Genomic DNA, 24,460 nt, shown 5'->3' with positions numbered 1-24,460 from the left:
ACAAAAAAGGGAAATAATTGAGTTTTTAAATTTATACATAGAAAGATTGAGGGAGGTGGGTTGTCACTGGCAGAGACTAATATAAAAACCAGAACTACACAGAGTAAAGGCCAAGTACTAACCAATGTGTCAACATTCCAATGTGTCACTTCCACCATCTACAATCCGACCCCACCACCCAAGACATTTTTCCATCCCCACCCTTGTCTGCCTTCCAGAGTCACAAGGGAGTCACTCTCCGTGACTCCCTTGTTCGCTCCACACTGCCTTCAAACTCCACCACACCCAGCACCTTCCCCTGCAACCGCAGGAAGTGCTACACTTGGCCCCACACCTCCTCCCTCACCCCCATCCCAGGCCCAAGGATGACTTTCCATATCAAGCAGAGGATCACCTGCACATCTGCCATTGCACCTGGTGTGGCTTCCTCTACATTGGGGAAACCAAGCGGAGGCTTGGGGACCGCTTTGCAGAATACCTCTGCTCGGTTCACAACAAACAACTGCACCTCCCAGTCACAAACCATTTTAACTCCCCCTCCCATTCTTCAGATGGCATGTACATCATGGGCCTCCTGCAGTGCCACGAGGATGCCACCCAAAGGTTGCAGGAACAGCAACTCATTCCGCTTGGGAACCCTGCAGCCCAATGATATCAAAGTGGACTTCACCAGTTTCAAAATCTCCCCTTCCCCCACCGCATCCCAAAACCAGCCCAGCCTGTCTCTGCCTCCCTAACCTGTTCTTCTCCTCTCCCATCCCTTCCTTCCACCCCAAGCCGCACCTCCATTTCCTACCTACTAACCTCATCCCACCTCCTTGACCTGTCCGTCTTCCCTGGACTGACCTATCCCCTCCCTACCTCTCCACCTATTGTCTTTTCTCTCCATCTTTGGTCTGCCTCCCCCTCTCTCCCTATTTATTCCAGAACCCTCTCCCCATACCCTTCTGATGAAGGGTCTAGGCCCGAAATGTCAGCTTTTGTGCTCCCGAGATGCTGCTTAGCCTGTTGTGTTCATCCGGCTCCACACTTCGTTATCTTGGATTCTCCAGCATCTGCAGTTCCCATTATCTCTGTCAACATTCTGCTGTTATTGAGTTATTAATAGAGCAGAGGTCAGAAGACACAATTACTGGATACCCCAGTGTATCCATGTGTTTATTTTCTGACAAAGCTGGGCGTGTAAAACTGGTAAAATCCTCAAGAACCACCTTTGACTTGCCAAAGAATGTGACAGCAACAACAGTTTTATTGTGAGCTGGTTATTTTGGGTCACAAGTCTGCAACCAGCTTTTTTTAAAAAAATGTAATGACTGAATGCAGAAGTTGACAGAACATTTAATAGAACTTGCCAAACTTGCAGCTCAGTTGGTAGCATTCAAGGGCTCCAGGTTCAAGTCCTACTTCAGGCACTTAAACACAAGTGCAGTACCACAGTATCACTAGACCAGGCATGTTCTAATCAGCTTCTTCAGAGGTGTTACTACACATCTCTAAAATCACAGAATCCCAAGACGTGGAAACAGACCATTTAGTCTGCACCAACCATCCAAACAGCATCCCACCCAGACCCACGCCCTTATCCTACCCCCATAACCCTATGTTTCCCATGGCTAATTCACTTACTTTATGCATGTTTGGACGATGGGAGGAAGCTAGAGCACCTACAGGAAACCCACGCAGGCACGGAGAATGTGACACCCGAGGTTAGAATCAAACCCAGGTTCCTCACACTGAGGCAGTTGTGCTAACCACTGTGCCACCATGCCGTTTTACAGCAGGTGGGGCTTAAAGCTGGCTCAGAGGTAGAGACACTACTAAATCACAAGAGGTCTCAGAATAATTGATAGTATTTGCTTTATTGCAGTTTTTTCTAAGCTTTGCGTGCAAAATTGACCCTGTATTCCAACATCTGAACTAGTGGCTATAATTCAATTGTACCTCAAGGGCAAACTGAAAGTGGACAGTTATTTGAAAAGGACCTGCAGACCATCTGGGGAATGGCAGGAGAGTGAGATTAGCCAATGTGCAGAGATCCCACAGGCTGAATGATCTTTTTCTATGCTGTAACTTTTTTGTTCTGGCCATAAAAACATATTTCAAGGAGCTACAGAATGAAACACTGAATTCTTCAAAAAAATTCAAGAAACAGCCAAGAAAAGCATTTAGCTCCAAAGAATTGAAAGATTGCCCCATTCCCCAAGAAAACACATCAAGAGAGACCGCTTATGAAAATGTTGAGAAACTAAAATTTAAAAAGGGAAAAACTGGGTTATTAACAGGTCAAAAAAGGAGGAGAGATTAAGCAAATTGAGAGACATAGCACTTGTGGTAAGCCATCCAGCCCCTCCAGGCTTTTCTGATCACAGCTAATCTGCAAGTTAATCAATTGAGCCACTTTGTTTCATTCCCCAACAGAAAAAGTCAAACTGGAAATCTCCAAATCACCACCATCATCTGAAGAAGAGAATTCAGGGGACAGAGTGCATATAATGGGCCAAATGGCCTCAACCTGCACTATAACCATTCTATGTCCATTCAGGGTACCTGCAAAAGCACCTCAGTTAATGCCACTCCCCATTAGCTACTGTGTTTCTGCTCAGATGCTTATCCAAATGGAATTTAAAAATCCATAAACGAGGTGGCCTCCATCACTGATAACGTAGCTTCTGAATTGTACTCACTGAACAGAAGGTTTTTTCCTCATGCTGTTGTTTTCAGGTGCTTGGTGAAACAAACAACACCCTTCAATTCTCGATCCTTCTGCCCAAAAGGAACTTCATTTCATCTTGGACAACAGTAGGAACAGCAGATGCTGGAGAATTTGAGATAACAAGGTGTAGAGGTGGATGAACACAGCAGGCCAAGCAGAGCTGGGTCTAGGCCCGAAACGTCAGCCTTCCTGCTCCTCTGATGCTGCTTGGCCTGTGTTCATCCAGATCTACACCTTGTTATCTCGATTTCATCTTGCTTTGCCCAGAACTCCTCTGCCCCATGACTCGATGCACTTACCAAGCCACTTCATCTCTCTGCCCACCCTCAAGAGAAGAAAACCACACAAAGTTAAATCAAGGACTGAATGAGACATGACACAGGAAAGAACGATTAGGTGAGAGACAAAGAAATAGGAAACAAAGGATAAAAGTAGCAAAATATTACATTTCATAATTGAGGAACAATTCACTATCACCACATTTTCAACCTCTTTCCGGCCAGAGGGTTTTGTACATTGATGACATGGACAACGTGTATTGTTCACACACTATTGTTCATCCAGGATGTTCTGGCATGTTCCATTGTGAACATTTTCAAAGTTTGCTTTTTTTTGTGATGGCATATTCAGTGCATTCAACCCTTTGTTCTTAAGCACATTAGAACTAAAGCCTCGATAAAGCCCTGCCCACTGATGAGACAGAATGGGGTAGAGTGTGTACGGACAGGTCTCAGTAACACCGGCAGGAGAAAGGTACAGGAGTGACCGGGCAGCATGTCTCTTCCAAACACCCCTCACTCAGCTTTAACACCAGTGACCATTGGCTCCAACTCCAAACAACTTAGTGAATCTGGAGATCCAGCAGCTATAGCTCTTGCTGTTCAAGCAATTACAAGTGTACAAACATTTGTAAAAACAAAGTTAGGCTCCAGGCTAAATTACTAGGCCCGGGAACAATTTTATGCTGGCTACTTTATGCATTAGTGTCTTGGAGGTTACTAAAGATTTTCTGAAGGGTCTAGACCTGTAAAGTCATCTTTTCTGCTCCTGTGATGCTGCTCAGCCTGCTGTGTTCATCCTGCTCTACACCTTGTTATCTCACTTATTGTCATGTGGATTTGGGTTTCGTGTAGTAGAGAACACCATCTTGTAAGAGTTGGAATCTGGATTAAGCACATTCTTAAAGACTGGTTGACACTAAATTGTCACTTTTGCTCATCAAGAGGATTAGATTCCCTGAAGTGTGGGAACAGGCCCTTCGGCCCAACAAGTCCACACCGCCCCTTGAAGCATCCCATCTAGACCCATCCCCCTATAACCCACACACCCCTGAACACTACAGGCAATTTAGCATGGCCAATCCATCTAACCTGCACATCTTTGGACTGTGGGAGGAAACCGGAGCACCTGGAGGAAACCCACAGAGACACAGGGAGAATGTGCAAACTCCACACAGACAGTCGCTCGAGGTGGGATTCGAACCCGGGTCCCTGGTGCTGTGAGGCTGCAGTGAGTATGTACTCATGTATCCCTGCACTTGAGTATACTTGACAATAAACCTAATTGTAACTCTAATTAAAGTAGGTAGCCAGTGAAATAGTTGATGCGTTGGGACAGAAAACAGGAAACTACAGGCCAGTTACTGTTGCATGTGTCATAGGGGAAATGTTTCAAAATATTCTTAAAAGCATTACAACAGGGCACATGGATAAGTTCAAGGTAATCGGGCAGAGTTAACAAAGTTTTGTCAAATGGAAATCATATTTAATCTATCTACTGGCAAAGTAATTTGTGTTGTAGATATATGGAAACCAATGTACAGAAAATTGGCTTGCTAACAGAAAGCAGAGAGTAGTAATGAGTGGACCTTTTTCATGTTGGCAGGACGTCACAAATGGAATGGTGCTGAGGCCTCAACTCTAAGATTCATATCAATAATTTAGATGAAAGGATCGAAGGTATGTCCTCTAGATTTGCTGAAGACACAAAGGTAAGAAAATGAGTTGTGAAGAGGACATAAGGAGCCCACAAAGGGAAATAGATAGGTTATAACTGGTTGGGAAAAGATTTGGCAAATGATGTACAATAAGGGAAAGTACAAAATTGTCCATTTTGGCAGAAAGAATAAAAAAGTGTATTATCTAAATGGTGAAAGCTGACAGAGCTCTGGGATGCTGAGAGATCCGAGTGCCCAAGTGCAAGAATCATAGTAGATTAGTGTGCAGATACAGCAAGTAATCAAGAAAACCAATAGGGTGCTATGGTTTATTGTGACGGGAACTGAATGCAAGAGTAGGGAGATTATGCTTCTGTTATACAGGGCATTGGTGAGACCACCAAGTCACCATTCTCACAGAAAGGTGTCAATGCAGTGGAAGCAGTTCAGATAAGGTTTACTAGAATACCTGGAATCAGCAGGTTGCCTCATGTGGAAATGCTAGATAGGCTAGGTCTGTATCCTCCGAAGTTTAGAATAGTCAGACACGGCTTAATTGAAATTTGTAAAGATCCTGAGGGGACTTGACCAGGTGGATGTTGAAAGGATGTATCCCCTTGTGGAAGAAACTAGAACTGGAGAGGAAAGAGAGAGAGTCATGGGTTTAAAAAAAGGGGTGCCCAGTTTAGAGAGGAGGAAGCTTTTTTTTTTAACTGAGCGTTGTGAGTCAAGGACTTAGATTTGTAGCTTGGGTTGTTGACCTGTTCACCGAACTGGTAATTTTGTCCGCAGATGTTTCGTCACCACACTAGGCAACATCATCAGCGCACCTCCAGTGAAGTGTCAGTGTTCTGTCCCACCTACCCCCTGTGTCTCAGTTTGCTGGAGTGGGTGGCATCACTTCAGGACTTGTTTCCCAGTGGCTAGCAGATGGAGTCCAGCTCCACATGCTGGTCAATGGAGTTCCAGCCCAAATGCCAGGCCTCCAGGAACACCTGTGCACATCCCCGCTTGGCCTGTCCCAGATGGTTACATTGTCCCAGTGAATTGGTATCCCTCTTTGTCCATGTGTATCGAAACGAAGACAGTTGGTCATGTCTCTTCGCAGCCAGTTAGTGGTCATGAATCCTGATGGCTAGCCTCCTTCTGGTTCACAATCATTGAGTCTCTGCACTGGGTTTTGTGGGTGAGCACCTGTCCATCCAACAGCAACTCACTTACTCCCCCAAAAACATTTCTTTCATAAAGTGTTGCTAATATATTTCAAATTGAATCCTAAAATTTTGAATAACATTCATCTTGTGCCAATACAGCATGTTCTGCCAAATGACTGCAACTGTTTTAATATTTACAAAATACATTCCATGCCTGGGATTCACAAAGTGTTAAACATCAATTTTAAGCTCCTCTTAAAGGGACACTCCCCAGCATGACCATTGCTAGTAAAACATCAAAGGTCTCTGAAGCAGACGGAATGTCATAATTCAATTTCAAGTAATGAGTTACTTTCAGAAGACCTTACAGTACAGCAACTTCTCTTCATGGACCCAGCCTCCTCCAAGAGGCAACAACAGATGCTACTTCATCTTATCAGTCACTCAGAACAAGGGAAGTGTTGGGTCATAGGCATCTACGAGGACCCCGCCCTCAGTCTACATGAGGAAAGGGATAAGTCAAGAGGTCAAGCAATAATGGGAGAGGACAGGAGGGCAAATTGGGATCCTTCCCCCTTCCGGCACAGGACATATCTTCTCCTGCCCCCACTTCCCATAAAGGTTACTTTGGAGATTTTCACTATGTCTATGCATCTGTAATCAAGAATGGTAAACTTGCAGGGCTGTTTCAGTACGTCTCGGTAAGTTCAGCTTGAGAGCAAACAAAATATTGCACAAACATTTTGAACTTCAGAAAAGGGGAACTATTTAGCACCAGTTTTTACCTTGAGCCATAAACATCAGACACCACCCCCCCCCCCCCCCACCACCCCCCAACTTTTTAAGCATGTAATCTTTCACAGGAGCATGGGGAGCACAATCCAGCATTTGACACCCATCCCAACTGCTCTTGAACTAAGTGATTCACTCAGCCATTTCTACTACATTGTTATGGGTCTGGAGTCACTTACAGGCCACAGTAGGGAAGGACCCTATTGCAGATTTCCTTCCCTAAAAAGGAATTTTAAAAAAGTGACTCCTGCCTCTTATTCCAGATTTATTAACTGAATTGAGTACTGGTTCAGTGAATTTACCACGAGAATCACCAACACACTGATGTTGCTTCCAGATACGTTATCTGGAAATTCACACTTATTTTAACATGAAACTTGATTGAATTTATTGACTTTTAATTAGTGATACATATACAAGACATTAAATGGTGTTCAAAAAAAAGGGTTCAAACACAGGCAGGCAGACAGACAATCTCCCAATGTGGTCAGATATTATTAACAAGAGGTTAAACCTCTCCTTAGTCTTGGTACTCTGTCCCTGGGATAGAGGGACCAGGGAGTATGCAAGTCGTTCGTGCCAGCTCAAAGTTCAGTTTGTAAAGTGTGTTTGAGTAGTCAGCAGCTGCAGAGAGGGACTGTGTGCTCGACCCTCTCACAAAAGCTCCTTTTTCTACCCAAACAAAGTGGGTCTTTAGTTTCCTACATGAAGGCTTAACTAGGGACTGGGGGGGGGGTGTCGGGGAAAGATGAGGCAGAATAAGAGCGCACAACAGCACAAAAAGACATCAAAATACAATACACATTTCCAACAGTCAAGATATGAACATGCAAATTAGTTCACCACTGACTTCAATACAAAAAAGGTCTTGAGGATACAGGTTCAAATTTCACTACAGGAGCCAGTGGAAATTAAATTCAATTTATAAAAATGGAATTGAAAGCTGGTCTCTGTCACCACAAGAAATAACTGCATGTCATAAAAGCCCATCAGATTCACCATGTTTTTTCAGGGAAGAACAGTCTGTTTTACATGGGACTCCAAAGGCAGATGACATAACCACCCTCAAACAGTTAAGTGAGTCAGTTCAAAGGCAATTATGAATGCTCACAAATATTGACCATATCAAATGATGCCTACAACCCACAGGAGCATCAAAAGTGAAAATAAAACAATAAACTTCCCAAGATGCTACACAAGAGCATAATTGCACATCAAAATTTGACACTAACTCAAGGGATATCAGGGATGGTGGGAAAAAGTATAATCAAAGAGACTGGTTGTAAGCAATACCATAATGGAGGAGAGAGGTAGAGGGGCAAGTGGCAGGAGTTTCAAAACTTAGGCAGCTACCTTTGTTGGATGGAAGATAAACCAAAGAGCTGCAGGCGCTGGAAATCTGAAAATGGGTCATTGGACTTGAAACATTAACTCTGTTTTTGCTTCATGGAATCTGCCAGACCTGCTGAGTTTCTCCAGCAATTTGTGTTTTGGTTGGAGTAATAACTGGATGCTCAACAGGCCAGAACTGGAGGAGCACAGAGATCTTAGGGGGCTGTGGGGAGGGAGGAGGTTAGAGAGATAGGGAGTGAGGCTGAACACAAGCATAAGACTGTTTAAAAAAGAGTCGAGGCATTTAAAACTAGACATACACAAGAGGGCACTCAAAAAGGGGAAGAGTAACATTTATTTTCCCTCAAGATGGGTGCAGTCACAGCTCTACAGAAACATCTGCAACTCTCCCAGATTTACATCGAGGCAAAGGTAACTAAAATAGCTTCTCTCACACATTATTAAAGACAGGGAAATTCAGCCTCTAAATGATCATCCTGACCATTAATGCTAAATTTACCTGTCTTTATTAAGCAGCTTGAGCTGAGATGAACATCTCTGCGTAAACAAAGACTTAAAGTCATTGCAAGATCACAACTAATGGAATGATCAGTAATGTAACACTATCATAGAGCTCGTGTGGCACAGTGATGTGTCTCTACTTCTGAGCCAGGAGGCCTGGGTTAAAGTCCCTCCTTCCCCAGAAGTGTGTAATAACATCTCTGATCAGGTGGTTTAAACAAAAAAAAAAAAAATCAGTAATACTAACATCTCACTTTCCAAATCCATTTTGATTTAGGTCTCCCCTTCCCTCACTTTTGATGTTATTGCATCTTCCTGAATGGGCATCATGTAAACTAAACAATTGGAAACAAAAGTGATTTAGTTTAAAAAACCTTAAGGTTAGTACTCAGGTGGTTCTCCTGTTCATTGCTCGAAGATTGCTGCCTGTTCAGACCTCCCAATAACTCTGTGGTTACAGTCATCCAAGTGGACCCAGACCCAATAGCTTGGACCATACACTCAAGGACAGAAACAGGTATTAAACAGAAAAGAGCTGCTGCTAACTGAACCAACGCCATAATTCAGCAGTGTTGGAAGTAATTCTGATAGGAAGCAAGCATAGAACTGATCCTCTTGGGGGGCTGGGGGGAACCACAGACAGGAGAGGGGATGGAAAGAAAGACAAACAGACATGCAGAAGGTTGGGGGGGGGGGGGGGGGAAGAGAGAAGAGATATGGAGACAATTCCAGGGTTCAGATCCTATGAAGATACAGTTAAGACGTAATGTGCCATTACATAGATGTTAATTCCAAGTAGTAAAACTGTTATAGCTGGACCACTGAAAAAAGCCCAAAGCAAAAATGATTTCAAGAAAAGATCTGCATCTTTTGGGAGCCCCGAGACCCTGTTACTGCAAATGACATTGTGGTTCTCACACTAGTTGACACCACATCACCCACATTTCCTCAGAAGCCACTAGATCAGTACCATCACTGTCTCTGTGCTTAAAACATGTGCCAACCGTAGAGATAGGACTCGGGAAATCTCTCCAAGCTGGGAATTCCAGTATTGATTCTCTGGCACTATGTTAGTTCCTGCTCAGCCTGTCCACCTGGCTCAGTTTCAGTGCTGTCAATTTCCTTCTCCCATGAGGATACTGCACGCTCACATGTATCAGAACATACACAGCCCACAGCAGAGGTCAGGCTCAGGGCACCAGCCTTCCCACAGCCCTGAATCTCTTCTAACACCAAGGCCATACAGTGGGGATCAACACCCAGCCAGATGTCAACTGCAGTAATTTAATCCACCATGTTAACTCCCACTGCAAACTTCTGCAATGACATGGCAGAACTACAGAGTCTCCCAGAAGGGTCTAGGGTCTAGGCCCAAAACGTCAGCTTTGGTGCTCCTGAGACGCTGCTTGGCCTGCTGTGTTCATCCAGCTTCACACTTTATTATCCAAGGACTTGGCAGTCCAGCTTACCTGACCTTCCTCATTCTGAACCAAAAATAAAAACCATCCTGATTTTTGACACTGAATTGGCATTCCCCATCTACCTCTTCAGATGCAGTTTGAAGGGGTCCTCACTGGAGGAAGGTAACCTCTCCAATTTCTGACAGTGGCAGAGCAAAGTACCGATTAGTTGATATCTTTATTTCTGGTATCGCACTGTGGGCAAAAACATCTGCTGCATCAGTCTACCTAACCAAAACTTGAGTGATTCATTGCAGGAACCCTGGAATGTTTCAGATGTGATTCAATGAAGCCCTATTTTTAACAAATGTATGCCCCTTATTTTATTAAGATAAACCTTAATCTTTTTTATCAACATGGTAGCTTTATGCCATTCTCTCCAGTGTTAATTAAGCATCCTCGATCAACATAATTTACTAAGAATTCATCCTCGGTGAGTCAAGCACACACTGGGAGAGCAAGACAGCGTGGGATGAAGTGTGTGATGGGAGCTGGTTGGTCATCTGATCATGAAGCAAGTGGGTGAATGAACAATCATTGCAGGAAGCACAACAACAGAAATGAGTGGCCAACAGATCTTGTAAATAACGGAGTAAAATCCAAGAGATGCCTATTCCAGGAAGTGGACTCAAGATAAAAAAGGCAGGTCCCCAGGTGAAAGCTATTGCTTGGGAGGTGCAAGTTATGTCATGTCATGTAGGAAATTCAGGAGATTCTTTGGAATCAAGAACCCGTGAAACCACTTACCTAAGACAACGTGGCACAGAAAGAGGCCACCACCTCACCAGCATTAATGCTCCACTTGAGCCTCCACCCAGCCTTTTACATCTATCTTCACTGGAGAAACCATCTACCCTCTTTTCCCTCAACTGCTGGTACTAGCTTCCCTCTGGGCCATACACTGCAAACACTCACTGGAAAAGATTCTGGGGCTGTATCAGTCTTGAGCCAACCCACTCTGGATTTGACAGAAGGAAGTGACACATAAAAAGGCCATTCATTCCATGACATATGTAGTGATCAAAGCAAAAAGCTAACCAGCCTCCTCCCTCATTCCAGCTTTGGATCCCTCACTATCTGTGATAGTATTTCACGAGAAGAGCCAGTGTTTCTTTTATACAAGATGAAGAGGGTTTCAGCCTCCATAACCCTTTCAGGGAGGGAGATGTAGAGGAAACTCTCTGGCTGAAAAACCTACACTTCAACACCCTTCTACCATTGACCACAAAATCAAGAACCCAGTAGTTACTGACTTCAAAAAAGGTCCTTCATATTCACTGTATTTAAGTCCTTCATAACTTTAGACACTCCAAACTTAACATTAAGTGTCATGTGGAACTGCTAAGTCTAGTATAAGCAGTCCCATAGTCCCAGAAGACCATAGGATTGTCCCACAGGGAGAGATGACTGGTGCTGGTTTAACTCCAGGGTCGCCACATCTCTTATGAAGGGAAGGGTTGAGAAGGTGGGATCTTGACAGCAATCTCAAGGGTAATACATCCACAATGGTTGGTCTAGTGAATGACAACGCAATAGGAACCTCTGGACAGGAGCAGAGATCTCCAATTTGATTCCAACATCAATGAAGGACTTACTTCCACCTCTAGTCCAACAACATTCACCAGACAGTCTCATGATTTAGCCCTTGGGTCGAGATTGAGTGGGAGGGGAGAAAAAAAAAAATCATCGGTTAGGTCAGTGATAATGGGAACTGCAGATGCTGGAGAATCCAAGATAATGAAATGTGAGGCTGGATGAACACAGCAGGCCCAGCAGCATCTCAAGAGGTCAATTGGTTGGATGGCTGGTTCACGATGCAGACTGATGCCAGTGTTGGTTCAGTTCCCTCACTGGGTAAGTCTGACATCAAAGTCTCACCTTCTCAGCCTCACCTGAAGCATGGTCCCTCAGGCTAAGACACCCACTGGCAGTCTCTCTCTCCCATCACCCAGCCCCCACAAGAGATCAGTGCTAAGGTCATCTGGGACAAGGTCAGCTCTACCTTTAAGCATCAAATGCGTTACGCTCTCCAGGTAACTGTGCTCAGTCAACATCCCTCACCATTCAGTGACCAAGGAATCAAACACTTGCACCAACTATTCAACAGACGATCAGTTGGTTTTTTGCTTTTTCCCCATTTCATCATCAAACCCATGGAACTTCCCATGCACACGCTGTACAAAAATGACAGAAAGCCACGCTGTTTCTGGCCCGTCGTCCTGGGAACGGATTCGGACGAAGAGCCATGTCACGTGACAAGATGGGAGCTTATGATTGGTGTTTTCAAACTTTTGGCGGGACAGTGGCTGTGTGGCACGCGTCCACCGGGAAACGATTTTCTGCAACGTGTTTTCCTATGAAATGGGGGCAAGTAAGCTCCCCGACCCTCTGTCACCCCCACCCCACAACACACCTTAAAAAACAAAGTAAAACCAAACCGAGTCCGAATGGGGTCAGTACCTTGGAAATGAGCTCGTCGTGGTTGGCGAGGTGGGCTCGACAGTGGATGCAGCTGTAGGTCCTGTGGCAGCTCGGCAGGTAGGCCTGGAAAGTCTTGGATCGCGTCATCTTCACCATGGGGGCCACCGGACGCAGCGCGAACTCCGGGCTGCTCCACGACGCGCCGAGGCAGGTCGGTTCACACGGGAAACACTGGAAGACGCAGGTGAAGGCCGTGGTGCGGCGGGCGGGCGGTGTGGCGGGGTTCCACACACTGGACACCGGGGCGGCGGGGGCGGGGAAGAGGAGACAAGGCCACTGGCCTCAAAGACCGGTGGTGGGGGAGTAGGGGAAAGAAGGGGGGGGTGGGGCTGGAGTGGGGCCGGCCAGAGGACAGGCGTATACCTCAGCGAACCTGGCACAGAGAAGAATCATTCGTTAGTCAGATAGTAAATCACTCTGGCCCGTAGCTCCGGCAGGAACGTGCGAAACTGGGCTGGGAGGAGGCCATTCAGCATTTGCCCCCATCCTGTCCATTATATGGCGAAATTACGCCTGCTGTCCAAACTCCACTCTGCCCGCGTCTCTCAACTTTCTTAGCGTCAAGGATCTTGGCCTCCCATGAGGAGCCAGCCGTCCTAATAATGAATTCCAAAGATTCACAATCGTTTGACAGGAAATCGGTCCTTATCTCATTCCTAAATGGCCGAGCCCTTGTCCTGAAGCAGTTTTCGAAACTCTACTTGGAAGGTGGGAAGCTTCAGCCTTCCTCTGCTCAAGTCTCGAAATTTGTGTACTGTACTCTTCAGTCTCATTTTTCAAAGCTTGGTGATCTCAGGGCTGGTTAGAGGGAATAGTCATGACTGGGATTCAAAGGAAAATTCACCTTAACTTCACTTGAATTTCAAACAGCACAACGTACACATACCTGTTTTTTTTTTGAGTTGTATAATACTAGCATGAAGGACTGATGGGCACAGATGAGACTGTCCCTGTTGACAGGAATAGTTTGAACGCAGCAAACAGTTCAAGTGGTTTGTGTAATTGGTTTGTTGGTGGGGGGGGGGGGGGAAGTGAAGAGAAGAAACATCAGTGGGAATGAGAGGTGTGGAACTATGTTTGATGAAGATGGCTCAGTTGGAAGAGCATTTCACTGAAAATTTAAAACGTCCTGGGGTTCAAATCTAGATGTTGAGAGATGTGGGACTGATTTGATTTTTTAAAAAAAACTTCATTCATGGCACAAGCACCTAAGGGAATGAGGAAACATTTTACTTAGAAAGAAGAAACAGCATAGCAAGTGGTTAGGATCCTGATTGTGCTGCAAGAGTGGGATAGATGCTGCTTCAATCATGGCTTTCAAGAGGGCATTGGATAATTATCTGGAGGAAGACTGCAGGAAAAAGGGAGGTGAACATAACTATGTGAAACGTCCATTCAGAAAAGTAACAGACGTACATGACTGGTTGAATGGCCTCACTGTATGCTGTTCACGGTTATGCATTACAGAAGGACAACAGGAATCCTATCTTGAAAGGTTTCAGAACAATAGTTGGATTTTTAAGACATATAGCACTTTTAAATGGTGACCGTATAGATGTTATTTCAGTTTTCCAAGTCACCCAAATTGAAATACAGTACCCTCAGCTACCTACATGGGATTCAACTGAATCATTCAAGCAGGTCTCCGGATCTTTAAAATCAGTGACATAATTCACTATTTCCCCTCCCTCCTTCCCTTACCCATCCTTTTCTGGGCCGTTTTAGTTTTAAACGGACAGCTCCCAGGCTACAAACATATTACATATCTATTGCAACACATTTCATTATCTCCAATCTCAACAGGACAAAGTCATCCAAAGTTCTGTTGTAGAGATTTTGAATAAATGCAAATCAGATGTGGATGCAAAGTACCCATTTCTCTCTCTCTCCCTCCTTCTCCACAGCCTGTACTTAGAATCAACAGAATCCCTACAGTGCAGAAGAAAGCCATTCTGCCCATAGAGTCTGGAGACCCTCCAAAGAACATTTCACCCAGACCCCCAGAGTAACCCCCTAAACCTATATCTACCATGGCTAATCGACCTAGCCTACTCATCCCTGAGCACCATGGAAATTTCAGCATGGCCAATCCACCTGACCCACACATCTTTGGACTGCAGAAAGAACTGGAACACCTGGGAGAAACCCACACAGACATGGGGAGAATGTGCAAACTTCATGCAGAGCGCCACCCAAGGCTGAAATTGAACTCAAGTCCCTGGTGCTGTGAGGGAGCAGTGCTAACCACTGCTGTCTGCCTCTATACACCTCCTTAAAACAAATGGATTTAGAAGGGAGAACAGCAAACATCTTCTGCAAATCAACAGAGTATGATCCTTAAACAAAAGATAGATCTGGTGTTAACTGCAGGAACATTACTGGTTTGGACACCAGACAGCAGTGTTGATTTTCAACCAACAGTGCAGTAGGATTTTTTACACCCACCTAAGAGACTGGATGGAATCGGGTTTTAATGGTTCATCTGAAAGAAAGCACCTCCAACAATGCCACAGTCCCTCAGCATTACACCGAAGGTGTAAGCCTGGATAATGTGCTCAGTTCTTTGGTTAGGATCTGAAGCCATGACCTTCTGACTCAGGCAGGATTGCTACCAGCTGAGATAAAGCTAACAACTAATTAAATCTTACAGCTGGAGACTACTTTCCCTGTGGGATATTTAGAAACTGTTTTTGTTTAGAAATTGCAACTGCAATTAATTTTCAAGTGAAACAGAGGACTTGCCCCAGCTTACCAATATTAAGCTTTTGAAGAGGACCACCAACTCTTAAAGCTGATTTTTAAAAACTCCTCTCATCGGATGTATGTGTCACTGGCTGGGTCAGCATTTATTGTCCACTCTTAAAATTACCCAGGAGAAGGTGATGAGCCAACCTCCTGAAATACTACACTCATTGTGGTGCAAGAACATCCATAGTGTTATTTGGAAGGATATTCCACTGAAGGAACAGGGCTCTTTTTGCACAGTGGTATGTTCCTGCCTCTGAGTCAGCAGGGCTGGGTTTCAAGACCTACCTGCTCCAGGGGTGTGAAACATCTGTGGTCAGGTTGATTAGGAAAATATCCAAAACCTGACAGAGCGAGCTGTTATGGTAAGTGGTACAACAACCTTATGTACATCAGTCAGGCAGTGCTGAATTGTTTGGCAAGTGCAACATTGAAGGATAGGATGGGGGTGGCGGCTACAATGGTGCTAGCATCAGGATATTTGTGGCATAAAAGTTCCGTGTAATAGAATGCGAGTGTTAGGTGACGACCTTGACTAAACGGTCTCTAAAACAAGGTGTGGTTTCAACTCCTGCTCCAGGACATGAATACATCTCACCCAACACTGGAGTGTGCCAATGCATAGAGGTGTCAAATCTCAGATTATATCAAATGTTAAACTCATCTGCCCTCTTAGGCAGATAAACATTCCAGGGAGCTTTTTTTGAGGAAGTGCAAAGGAGTTCTCTTAATGTTGAAAGAAATCAACACTTCAAGGAAAGCACTGTGGGGACTCACTGCACATTTGGTTACTGTAATTTCAAAACAAAATAAGACAAGACAAAGGATTGTAAATCTGGAACTCTTCCCTCATCCCAGAAATAGTTTGAGGCTTTGGTATTTCAAAGCTGAGGCAGCTAGATCATTAAGTACATTTGAGGCAGAGATGGACAGATTTTCAAGTTTGTATGGGAATCAAGGGTTATGGAAAAATGTGGTTAAAAAGGTGCCATAAAATACAAAGTCTTGCTCTCCAAAACACTGGAGATGCTATGTAATAATTGCAACCAGACATTGTTCACTGTTTCACTATTGTCTTGGCCTCAAGTGTCAATTATTAAATTTGCTGCTTAATAATCAATACTTGAATCTTTACAAAAGGGAGGGGGACAAAAAAGTACTTCAGTAACAAGCTATATATACACATACACGGGATCCTGTTCACTAACAAAGTGTGGAGCTGGATGAACACACAAGCCAAGTAGCATCTTAGCAGCACAAAAGTTTGACGTTTTGGGCCTAGACCCTTCATCAGAAAGAGGCCCGAAACGTCAGCTTTTGTGCTTCTAAGATGCTGCTTGGCCTGCCGTGTTCATCCAGCTCCACACTGTTATCTCGGATTCTCCAGCATCTGCAGTTCCCATTATCTTGGATCCCATTCACTGGCTGTTTAATGATGTGAATCTGTTGCAAGAGGGAACCTCAACATGTCTCCATCTCCCTACAGATGGAGCCCTTTGAACTAATCCACAAAGCAGACAAGGTCAGGAAGAAGGGTCTCGACCCAAAACGTCAAACTTTCCTGCTCTTGTGATGCTGCGTGGCCTGCTGTGTATTATCCAGCTTCACACTCATCAGATTCTCCAGCATCAGCAGTTCCTATTATCACTAACAAGGTCAGGAAGGGTACTTTTATTGGAATGATGCATCTGTTCCCCCAGGCAGGCAGGGCTGAGCATTGGTGGGATGAAGAAAGAATCCAGGAATGGGTTCATGGGGGGGTGGGGTGGTGGTTAAACTGAGGTTGAGGAACATCAAGCAACTACCATAGATATAGGCACACAGTCATTAATTATATTCAATTATTGCCAGGGAGTCAAGGGTTATGGGGAAAGCCAGGAAGTGCAGTCAAGAATCATCAAATCAATCAAGATAATTAATTGGCAGTGCAGACTTCTGCTTCTACATCTCGTGATAGAAATTGCCTTCAACTTCTATCACATCACTGGGCTCCTAAGATATGCTGGAGATTCTGTAGCACAAGTGGTCATGTCACTCACTATTACTCCAAAGGTCTGACTACAAACATAGTGCAACATCAGTTCAATTCAGTTCCTATCTCTGCATTCCCCCCCATCCCAGTAGTAACTTGAAGAATTTGAATTCAGTTTTTAAACATCTAGGAACAAATACGAAACAGAATTGGCAACAAGTTCACCACTGTCAGGCTATTGTGAACATGACTGAAATCACTAATATCCTTTAAGGCAGGGAAATTCACTGACAAGGGAGGGGCTGAGGAGGATTGTTCTGCAAAGCCCATTTACAACAAGATCAGTTTTTAATGAGAACACAAACAGCCTCTGAGCAAACCCCTCTCCCACATTATCACAATCATTGATAAAGTGAAAAACAGAAGAATCACAATACAATAGCCACCAGATTTCTCTTTCTGGAATACAGGAATGTTCCAGATCAATACTTCAGTCATGGTTCTTTACTTCTAGAAAGAACAGTAGTGCAAACTCAAATTCCAACCCCAGATTAATGATCTGTGGCAGAAAAATAGGAAGTGATAGAGAAACTCAGCAGGACCAGCAGCATCTGCAGAGAGAAACACAATTGACAGTCTAATAAGACTCTTTAGACAATGATGTTCTGAGAATGTAGGTTTGAATCCCATCAAGACAGATGGTGAAATGTGAATTCAGTAAAACTTGGAAATTTCTAGTTATTCCTCCATATCTGCAAGGGCTCAGTTCTAAGAACCCCCATGTTGAAATTTGCGAGCACGGGGCTCATTAAAAATAAGCTAAAGAGATTTAAAATATCATGAATGCAATTTTTGCCCGTGAATGTTTTTTGTTACATAATTTTTAGCATGGATAGGCAAATTCACGATTTGAGATTCCCAGGACACAGGATTTACTTGTACTCTAAGTAGCTAGCCTGAAGGCAACCATGTAACTGTTGTCAAGTGTCACAAAAACCCATCTCATTCTCTAATTTCATCTAGGGAAGGAAATCTGCTGTCCTTACCTGGTCTGATCTACATGTAATTTCAAACACACTGCAATGTGGTTGACTTAACTGCCATCTCTAATTAGGGATGAGCAATAAATACTGATCTAGCCAATGTCACCCACATCCAGTGAATGAATGAGAAAAGATTTCCCTGGAAGTACCGACATAAAATCATTTTTCAGAACATCGGCAACCAGGGGCTGTAGTAGTTTAGGACGAACTTCCTCCACCAGTTTCCCAGGGCCATGAAGTGTCGAGGATCGCTGCCAACCTTTCCACCAAGACACATCCCCCAGGCGTAAATGATCAATGCAGGAGAAAAAGTGACGAAGTGCAACACGGAAGGTGATGGCACATTGGAGCACAAAGAGTAACATTGGGCCAGGTCACTGCTGGTCTATATCCAACTCCATCCGTCTGTATTCCCCCAAACCCCTGCTGAACTAAAACAAAAAACAAACAAACATTCAGTTTTCAAATTTGCAATATCCTTCACTCAATGAGTGAGTGGGTGATCCAATAATCCTCAACTCCACTTTTCTATCACATACCAATAATCCTTGAATCCATTTCAGAATGAAAAATCACAGCTGTGAATATACTTAAGTGACCCAGCTTTAAAAGTGCAGAGGGCTTAAGAATGGCTATGATGGAATTCCTTATAGGTAGTTACTCATCTGTCTTAAACATACAACCTGTTACTCAGATTATGCTCTCTGGTCCTGGTCTCTCCAGGAAAGAGATGCAGACCCCTGCATGTCAAGTCCACAAACAATTTTACATATTTCAATGAAGATTGCCTCATTATGCTCAACTAACTACAAGCCAAACATATTTCAACACCTCACAAGAGAGTCCCTGATTGCATCCAATGTTAGCACTTCCTTGAATGTTAAATGTTTCAGGTCTAGTGACCCTTCCTATTCTAAAGGAAAGGTCACTGGACACCAAATGTTAACTTCTTTTCTTTCACAGATGCTACCTGACCTGCTCTTTTCCAGCAACTTTGTTTTTGTTCCTGATTTACAGCATCCACAGTTCTTTCAGTTTTTAGTTAGTACTTCCTTTCCTTAGGCAAGAAAAGAAAAGCTATTTAAAGTATTCTGTATGTGGTCTAATTAATACTTCGTATCATTTTAACAAGATTTCTCTTTTTATATGCTGTTCCTTTTGAAATAAAGGGCTTACATTCCATTTGTCTCATCTGTTACATGCTGAATTTGCATGCTAGCTTTTCATGATTTATGAATGAGGACTCCAAAGCCCTGCTATCTGCAGTCATTCTCCATTTAAGTAATATCCAGCATTTCTACTTTTCCTGCCCAAGTACATTCCATCTAACAAGTTCCCCATAAGCTCTGCCCCCCCCCCCAAACTAATTTAACCTGTCCAGATCCCTCTGTAGAGTGTCAGCACACACCTTCCTAGCTACTTCTGTCTCATTGCAAACTTGGCAATAAAACATTAACTTTCACCATCCAAGTCGTTAACATATTGTAACTAATTGTGGCTCCAGCAAACCACTAGCGAAAGGGCAACAGTGATCATATCTGTCAAAGGCCACCTTTGACAATTTTCACACAAACATCAAAAGATGCAGGGTTCATGCTGGAAAATGGTGCTACAGTGGTGGTCAGTCTATCTCAAATGAATGATGGAGCAGGTTCCAAAGGTTGATTGCGCCCCCCCCCCCCCGCTCTTATCGAGTTCCATTGCAATTAGTCCTCAAATTAACCCTTAAAGCCACAACAAAGCCTAGCCCAAATTCTCGCACCGCAATAATTCAGCAAATTCGCATCACCATCCTGCAGGCATTCGTGTGAATTCGTCTAGCGCATTTTTTTCAAAAAAGGGAAGTTAAGCCTTTCAACAATCTATTTGTTTAAAAAGGGAAATGTTGCATTGCTGATGCTCCTTGCAGCCAGCTATCCTGCTTTTAAATAAAAAAATCTCTGCAGTCTGGGCATTTTTGTAAAAAAAATAAAGCTGAGGTCAGAGTGATGGTGGCGAGGCTCCTGCTGCTGCCTCTCGAATGCACCAGATCCTGACGTGGTGCGAACTTGTTCCCAGCGTGATTGACAGGTCCCCAGTCTCCCCTAGCGTTCCACCCCCTCCGCAGTGTTGGTAAACACTGGTCACATGACCTCCTGACGTCACGTCCAGAAAAATGAGAGAAAAATTTGTTTTTAAAAACATGCCCTTTCTGAAAGCAGGAGCATAGGATGGAGTTGCCAGGAGCCAGACCAGGACCACAAAAAAAGGCAACAACTAACCAAGATCACAAGTGGGCAAAGGAGGTTGGGTGCAATTCAGCTGACCAGGACCACAGGAAGGATTTGGGGGTGTGTGTGTGTATAGCAGTAGTGGAAGAACTCTAGCTGACCAGGACCCCGGAGGGAATGGGTGGCTAATCCAGCCTGTCATTTTCTTAGGGTGCAACAGGGGTGGAGAGCAACAGCTTTGTGTCTTCAAACAAGAGTGTAAAGGAACATGACCATTAAATCAACTGTCACCACCACATTTATTTTCTGCATCCTTGCAGACCCCTTTTAAATTGTAATGCATTTACAGAAATACAAAGGAAAACAATGTTTTAAAGGCCCTGACTACATATTTGATTTAAATATAAAGTCCAGAACCTTCCTTGTAACCCACAGGTCACTGAAGCCTTCCTCCCAGCCCTGACTTTGGAAAAGTCAGTAAATATTTATATGTTAGAACGCATATTCAGATGCAAACGCTTTCATTTTCTTTGTTCTGATCACACTCAACCCCTGTAGGAAGGAAAAACTGTTGCATGTGGAGACAGCGTGTCAATGGGGAACAAAAGAACTCAGGAACAAGGGATAAACTGGCCCAAGGAAACAAAAAAAGGGTTCAGTTATTATAATTATCATCCAAGCCAAGCCACAGGCTGGTTTCAACAGAACATTAATGGCACTTTAGAAAGCAGGGTAGACCACTGCAGCAAGTGAACCCTTACTAGAGGAAAAAAGGAATTTAATCATTATTAAATCAAGTTGACCTGCCAATTAAATCTGATTACCCCGCCTCTGGGAAGCTTTGTTTCATTTTTCTTAAAGCCCCTGATTTTCTTTGAAATAACCTAAAGGACGGCCGGGGGTGGGGGGCGGTAAGTAAAATATTCGAAAGGATTCGGCTCTCTTAACCCCCAACCAAAACTTTGCCACTATATAAGCTCAGAGCGAGCAAAACAAAAGTACAAAAAACCTGAAGCCGGCACGCTGTTCTTCCAATGCACCAAGTGCCAGCGACCACTGCCTTGTGCCAACAGCACCCCCTCTACCTTCAACAGAAAAAAAACAACGCAGCCCCTGACACACATGGTATTATTATTTTGCATCACTGCAACATTGCAGTCTGAAGTTCCTCTTGCATCTAGCACAGAAATAAACCGCAAACATCCTGTTTCAACCAAAAAGCAGCAATCTGGAGAAAAAGCAACACAATAGGAAATGTTGCATTTTTATTTAAGCGAAATGTCAAGTGCATTTTTTTGTTAAAAAAAATCATCTTACCTTAAAAGATAAAATTAAACACTCCTATTATTTGTACCTATCACTTCGCGTCTTCCCCCTCCCCACAACACGGGTTGTCTTGCTTTTTGTTTTTTCACTGCTTTTTTTTCTTAGAAAAAAGGCTTATGTTTATAATCTACTTCCCCCTCTGTCTGTCTTCAGCTGAAGAATGGCAACAGCTGGGAACCCAGCTCTTTTGTAGAGTCTGATACATCCTACCCTGCTGCCCAGTGACTGACGGCAGCCCTGACCAATCAGATGCAGGTCGGGTCCCAGCAACATGGTCGCCATTGGTCGGATCCTAAGTACCGGAAACCGGCGACCGCGGCCAATGAGCGCTCAGGAGGCGGTGTGGGGGGCGAGTCCAAGGGAGGTTCAAGGTAGATTGCGGCGCGGGAGGCCCAGTCGGCCAATCAGTGCGTAGCAGGCGTGTAGCCAAAGTGGCGGAGGGAGGTGGCAGAGTTCCTGGAGCTGTATCAAGATACAGGGATAATAGCAGGAAATTCCACATTGGGAGCAAAATGCAGACTTGCTTTCGTTTGCAAACTATACAATCCCTTTTCCTCAATCCTGCTGCAATGTCCTTACATTTTGTAAGCAAAAAAATTTGCCTTCGTTTTCAAACCATATAATCCCTCTCAAAACACCCATCTCAAAAAATGCAGTAGTGTCTTACATTCTGTAAAAAAACAAATTTGCTTTAATTTTCAAACTATATTATCCCTCTTCTTTCACCCCCCATCTGCCAACAAATGTCGCAACAGCCCTTATAATTTACACGAAAAATACAAATTTTCTTTTATTTCCAAGCTATAAATCGCTTTCCAACCCCATCTCACAATAAATGCTGCAATGCCTGTAGATTTGTAATAGAAATACAGGCTTGCTTTCATTTGCAGATGATGCCTCATTTTTCAAAGAAATACAGACTTGCTTTCATTTTACAATTTATGTAGTCGATCTGTCCAGCCCAGCTCAAAGTAAATAATGCAGCATCCTTAGATTTGTTTTTCTGAAGAAGGCTCCCAACATGAAATGTCAACTTTCCTGCTCCTCTGATCTGATGCTGCCTGGCCTGCTGTGTTCCTCTAACTCCATATTGTGTTATCTCAAAGTAAATGGTGCAGTTTTCTTAGATTTGTAAAACAAAACAGACTTGCTTTCAGAGATAATGGGAACTGCAGATGCTGGATAATCCACGATAACAAAGTGTGGAGCTGGATGAACACAGCAGGCCAAGCTTTGGTGGTCCTAAGGTGCTGCTTGGCCTGCTGTAGACTTGCTTTCATTTCTGAACTGTAAAACCACTTTCCTCCAACCCCATTTCAAAACAAATGCTGCAATGCCCTTACATTCTGCAAAGTTGTTAAGATTGTGCTGAATTCCAAACTATATCAACCCTCTTCCCCAACCCCATCTCAATATTAATTTAAGGCCTTCAGCCATACTACATTTAGGGAGGCGAGAGGTGATGGCCTAGTGGTAATATCACTGCACTGTTAATCCAGAGACCCAGATAATGTTCTGGGAACCCGGGTCTGAGTTCTACTACGGCAGATGATGGAATTTGAATTCTGGAAATGTCTGGAATTAAGAATCAAATGATGACTGTGAATCCATTGCTGATTGTCAGGAAAAACCCATCTGGTTCACTAATGTCCTTTAGGGAAGAAAATTGCCATCCTTACCTGGTCTGGCTTACACGTGACTCCAGACCCACAGCAATGTTGACACTTAACTGCCCAGAGGGCAATTAGGGAATGGGCAATATATGCTGCCAAGCCAGAGAAGCCTTATCCCATGAATGAATAAAGGAGAGTCCATATACTGAAGAACCAGCTCTGCAATCCAGGCTGTATGCCTGGCAAGGGATGTACTGTGTGAATATCTAGATTACTAAAATTGGCATCTCAGAATGGCAAAATGTTGACTTTTATTGCACTTTCTGTTACTCCGTTTGAAATGTTTTACTGTTGGGCTCTATCTCTGAAAGACTTTTGGGAATGTAGCAGTTTAAGAAGGCAGCTCACTGCCACTTTCTTAAGGGCAATTAGTGATGGCCAATAAATACTAGCCCAGCCAGCAATGCCCGTATTTAATGAGTGAAGAAAGAAATGTCAAGTGTATAGAAGTTGTATTTGTGCACCTCAGAGTGGAACAATCTGTTTCGAGAAAAGTTTAATTTTATTGCATTTTCTGAAATATTCTAGTTTAAATGGTTTGCCCTTGGGCTGTATTCCTGACATGCAATGTATATTGTGAATATCAATAGTACACAACTGAGCTCAGGCACCTCAGAGTGGACCATGAAAAGGGGAGAAACGTTTAACTTTGTTGCATTTACGGTCATTTTCTGTTAAAATGCTTTGCAATGTAGTTTTACAACTTTTAAGGGGGTGATGATAGGAGTTTTATGTGCTCTTTCTGACTTCCCAACTTTGCCTCTCCACATTCCTGGCACAGTCTCTTGATGGGGTCTGTCTTTTCTCCATTGCTGATAAGAGTGGACCTTTTCCATTACATTGGCAGCCTCCATTTGACAAAAGCAGACATAGACACCAAAATTCATCATCATCTCCAATGTGTTCATTCAGACTCTGAGGAAAAGAAAATTTGAGAACCAGGATCTCAAATCCGAGGTAAAAGCAATTTGCTGGAGATCTGAAATTCTTAGAAAAGCAAAAATGTAGAAAATCAACAGATCTGACAGCATCTGTAGAGAGAGAAAAAGAGTTAATGTTTTGAGTCCAATATGACTGTACTTCAGAACAGTTATATTGGAC

The 24,460-nt window shown here is 43.7% G+C and overlaps 1 protein-coding gene across 3 annotated transcripts in view; it reads right to left on the bottom strand.

Moving 5' to 3' along the window:
* The window catches only part of ypel2a (yippee-like 2a), a 52,490-nt gene extending 30,623 nt beyond the window's left edge, over nt 1–21,867 (bottom strand). For all 3 annotated transcript variants that reach the window (XM_048556815.2, XM_059655404.1, XM_048556816.1), the window contains exons 1-2: nt 21,678–21,867; nt 12,370–12,763 (exon numbers count right to left, since the gene is read on the bottom strand). In XM_048556815.2, coding sequence (XP_048412772.1) covers nt 12,370–12,486 — 117 coding nt within the window. In that variant the 5' untranslated portion in view covers nt 12,487–12,763; nt 21,678–21,867. The remainder of the gene's footprint in view (nt 1–12,369; nt 12,764–21,677) is intronic.
* Nucleotides 21,868–24,460: the final 2,593 nt, after the last annotated feature.

Source organism: Stegostoma tigrinum, chromosome 27, assembly GCF_030684315.1.
Source record: "Stegostoma tigrinum isolate sSteTig4 chromosome 27, sSteTig4.hap1, whole genome shotgun sequence".
Taxonomy (NCBI): domain Eukaryota; kingdom Metazoa; phylum Chordata; class Chondrichthyes; order Orectolobiformes; family Stegostomatidae; genus Stegostoma; species Stegostoma tigrinum.
Note: the sequence above shows the minus strand (reverse complement) of the source record. Positions and strands in the feature narration are given on the sequence as shown.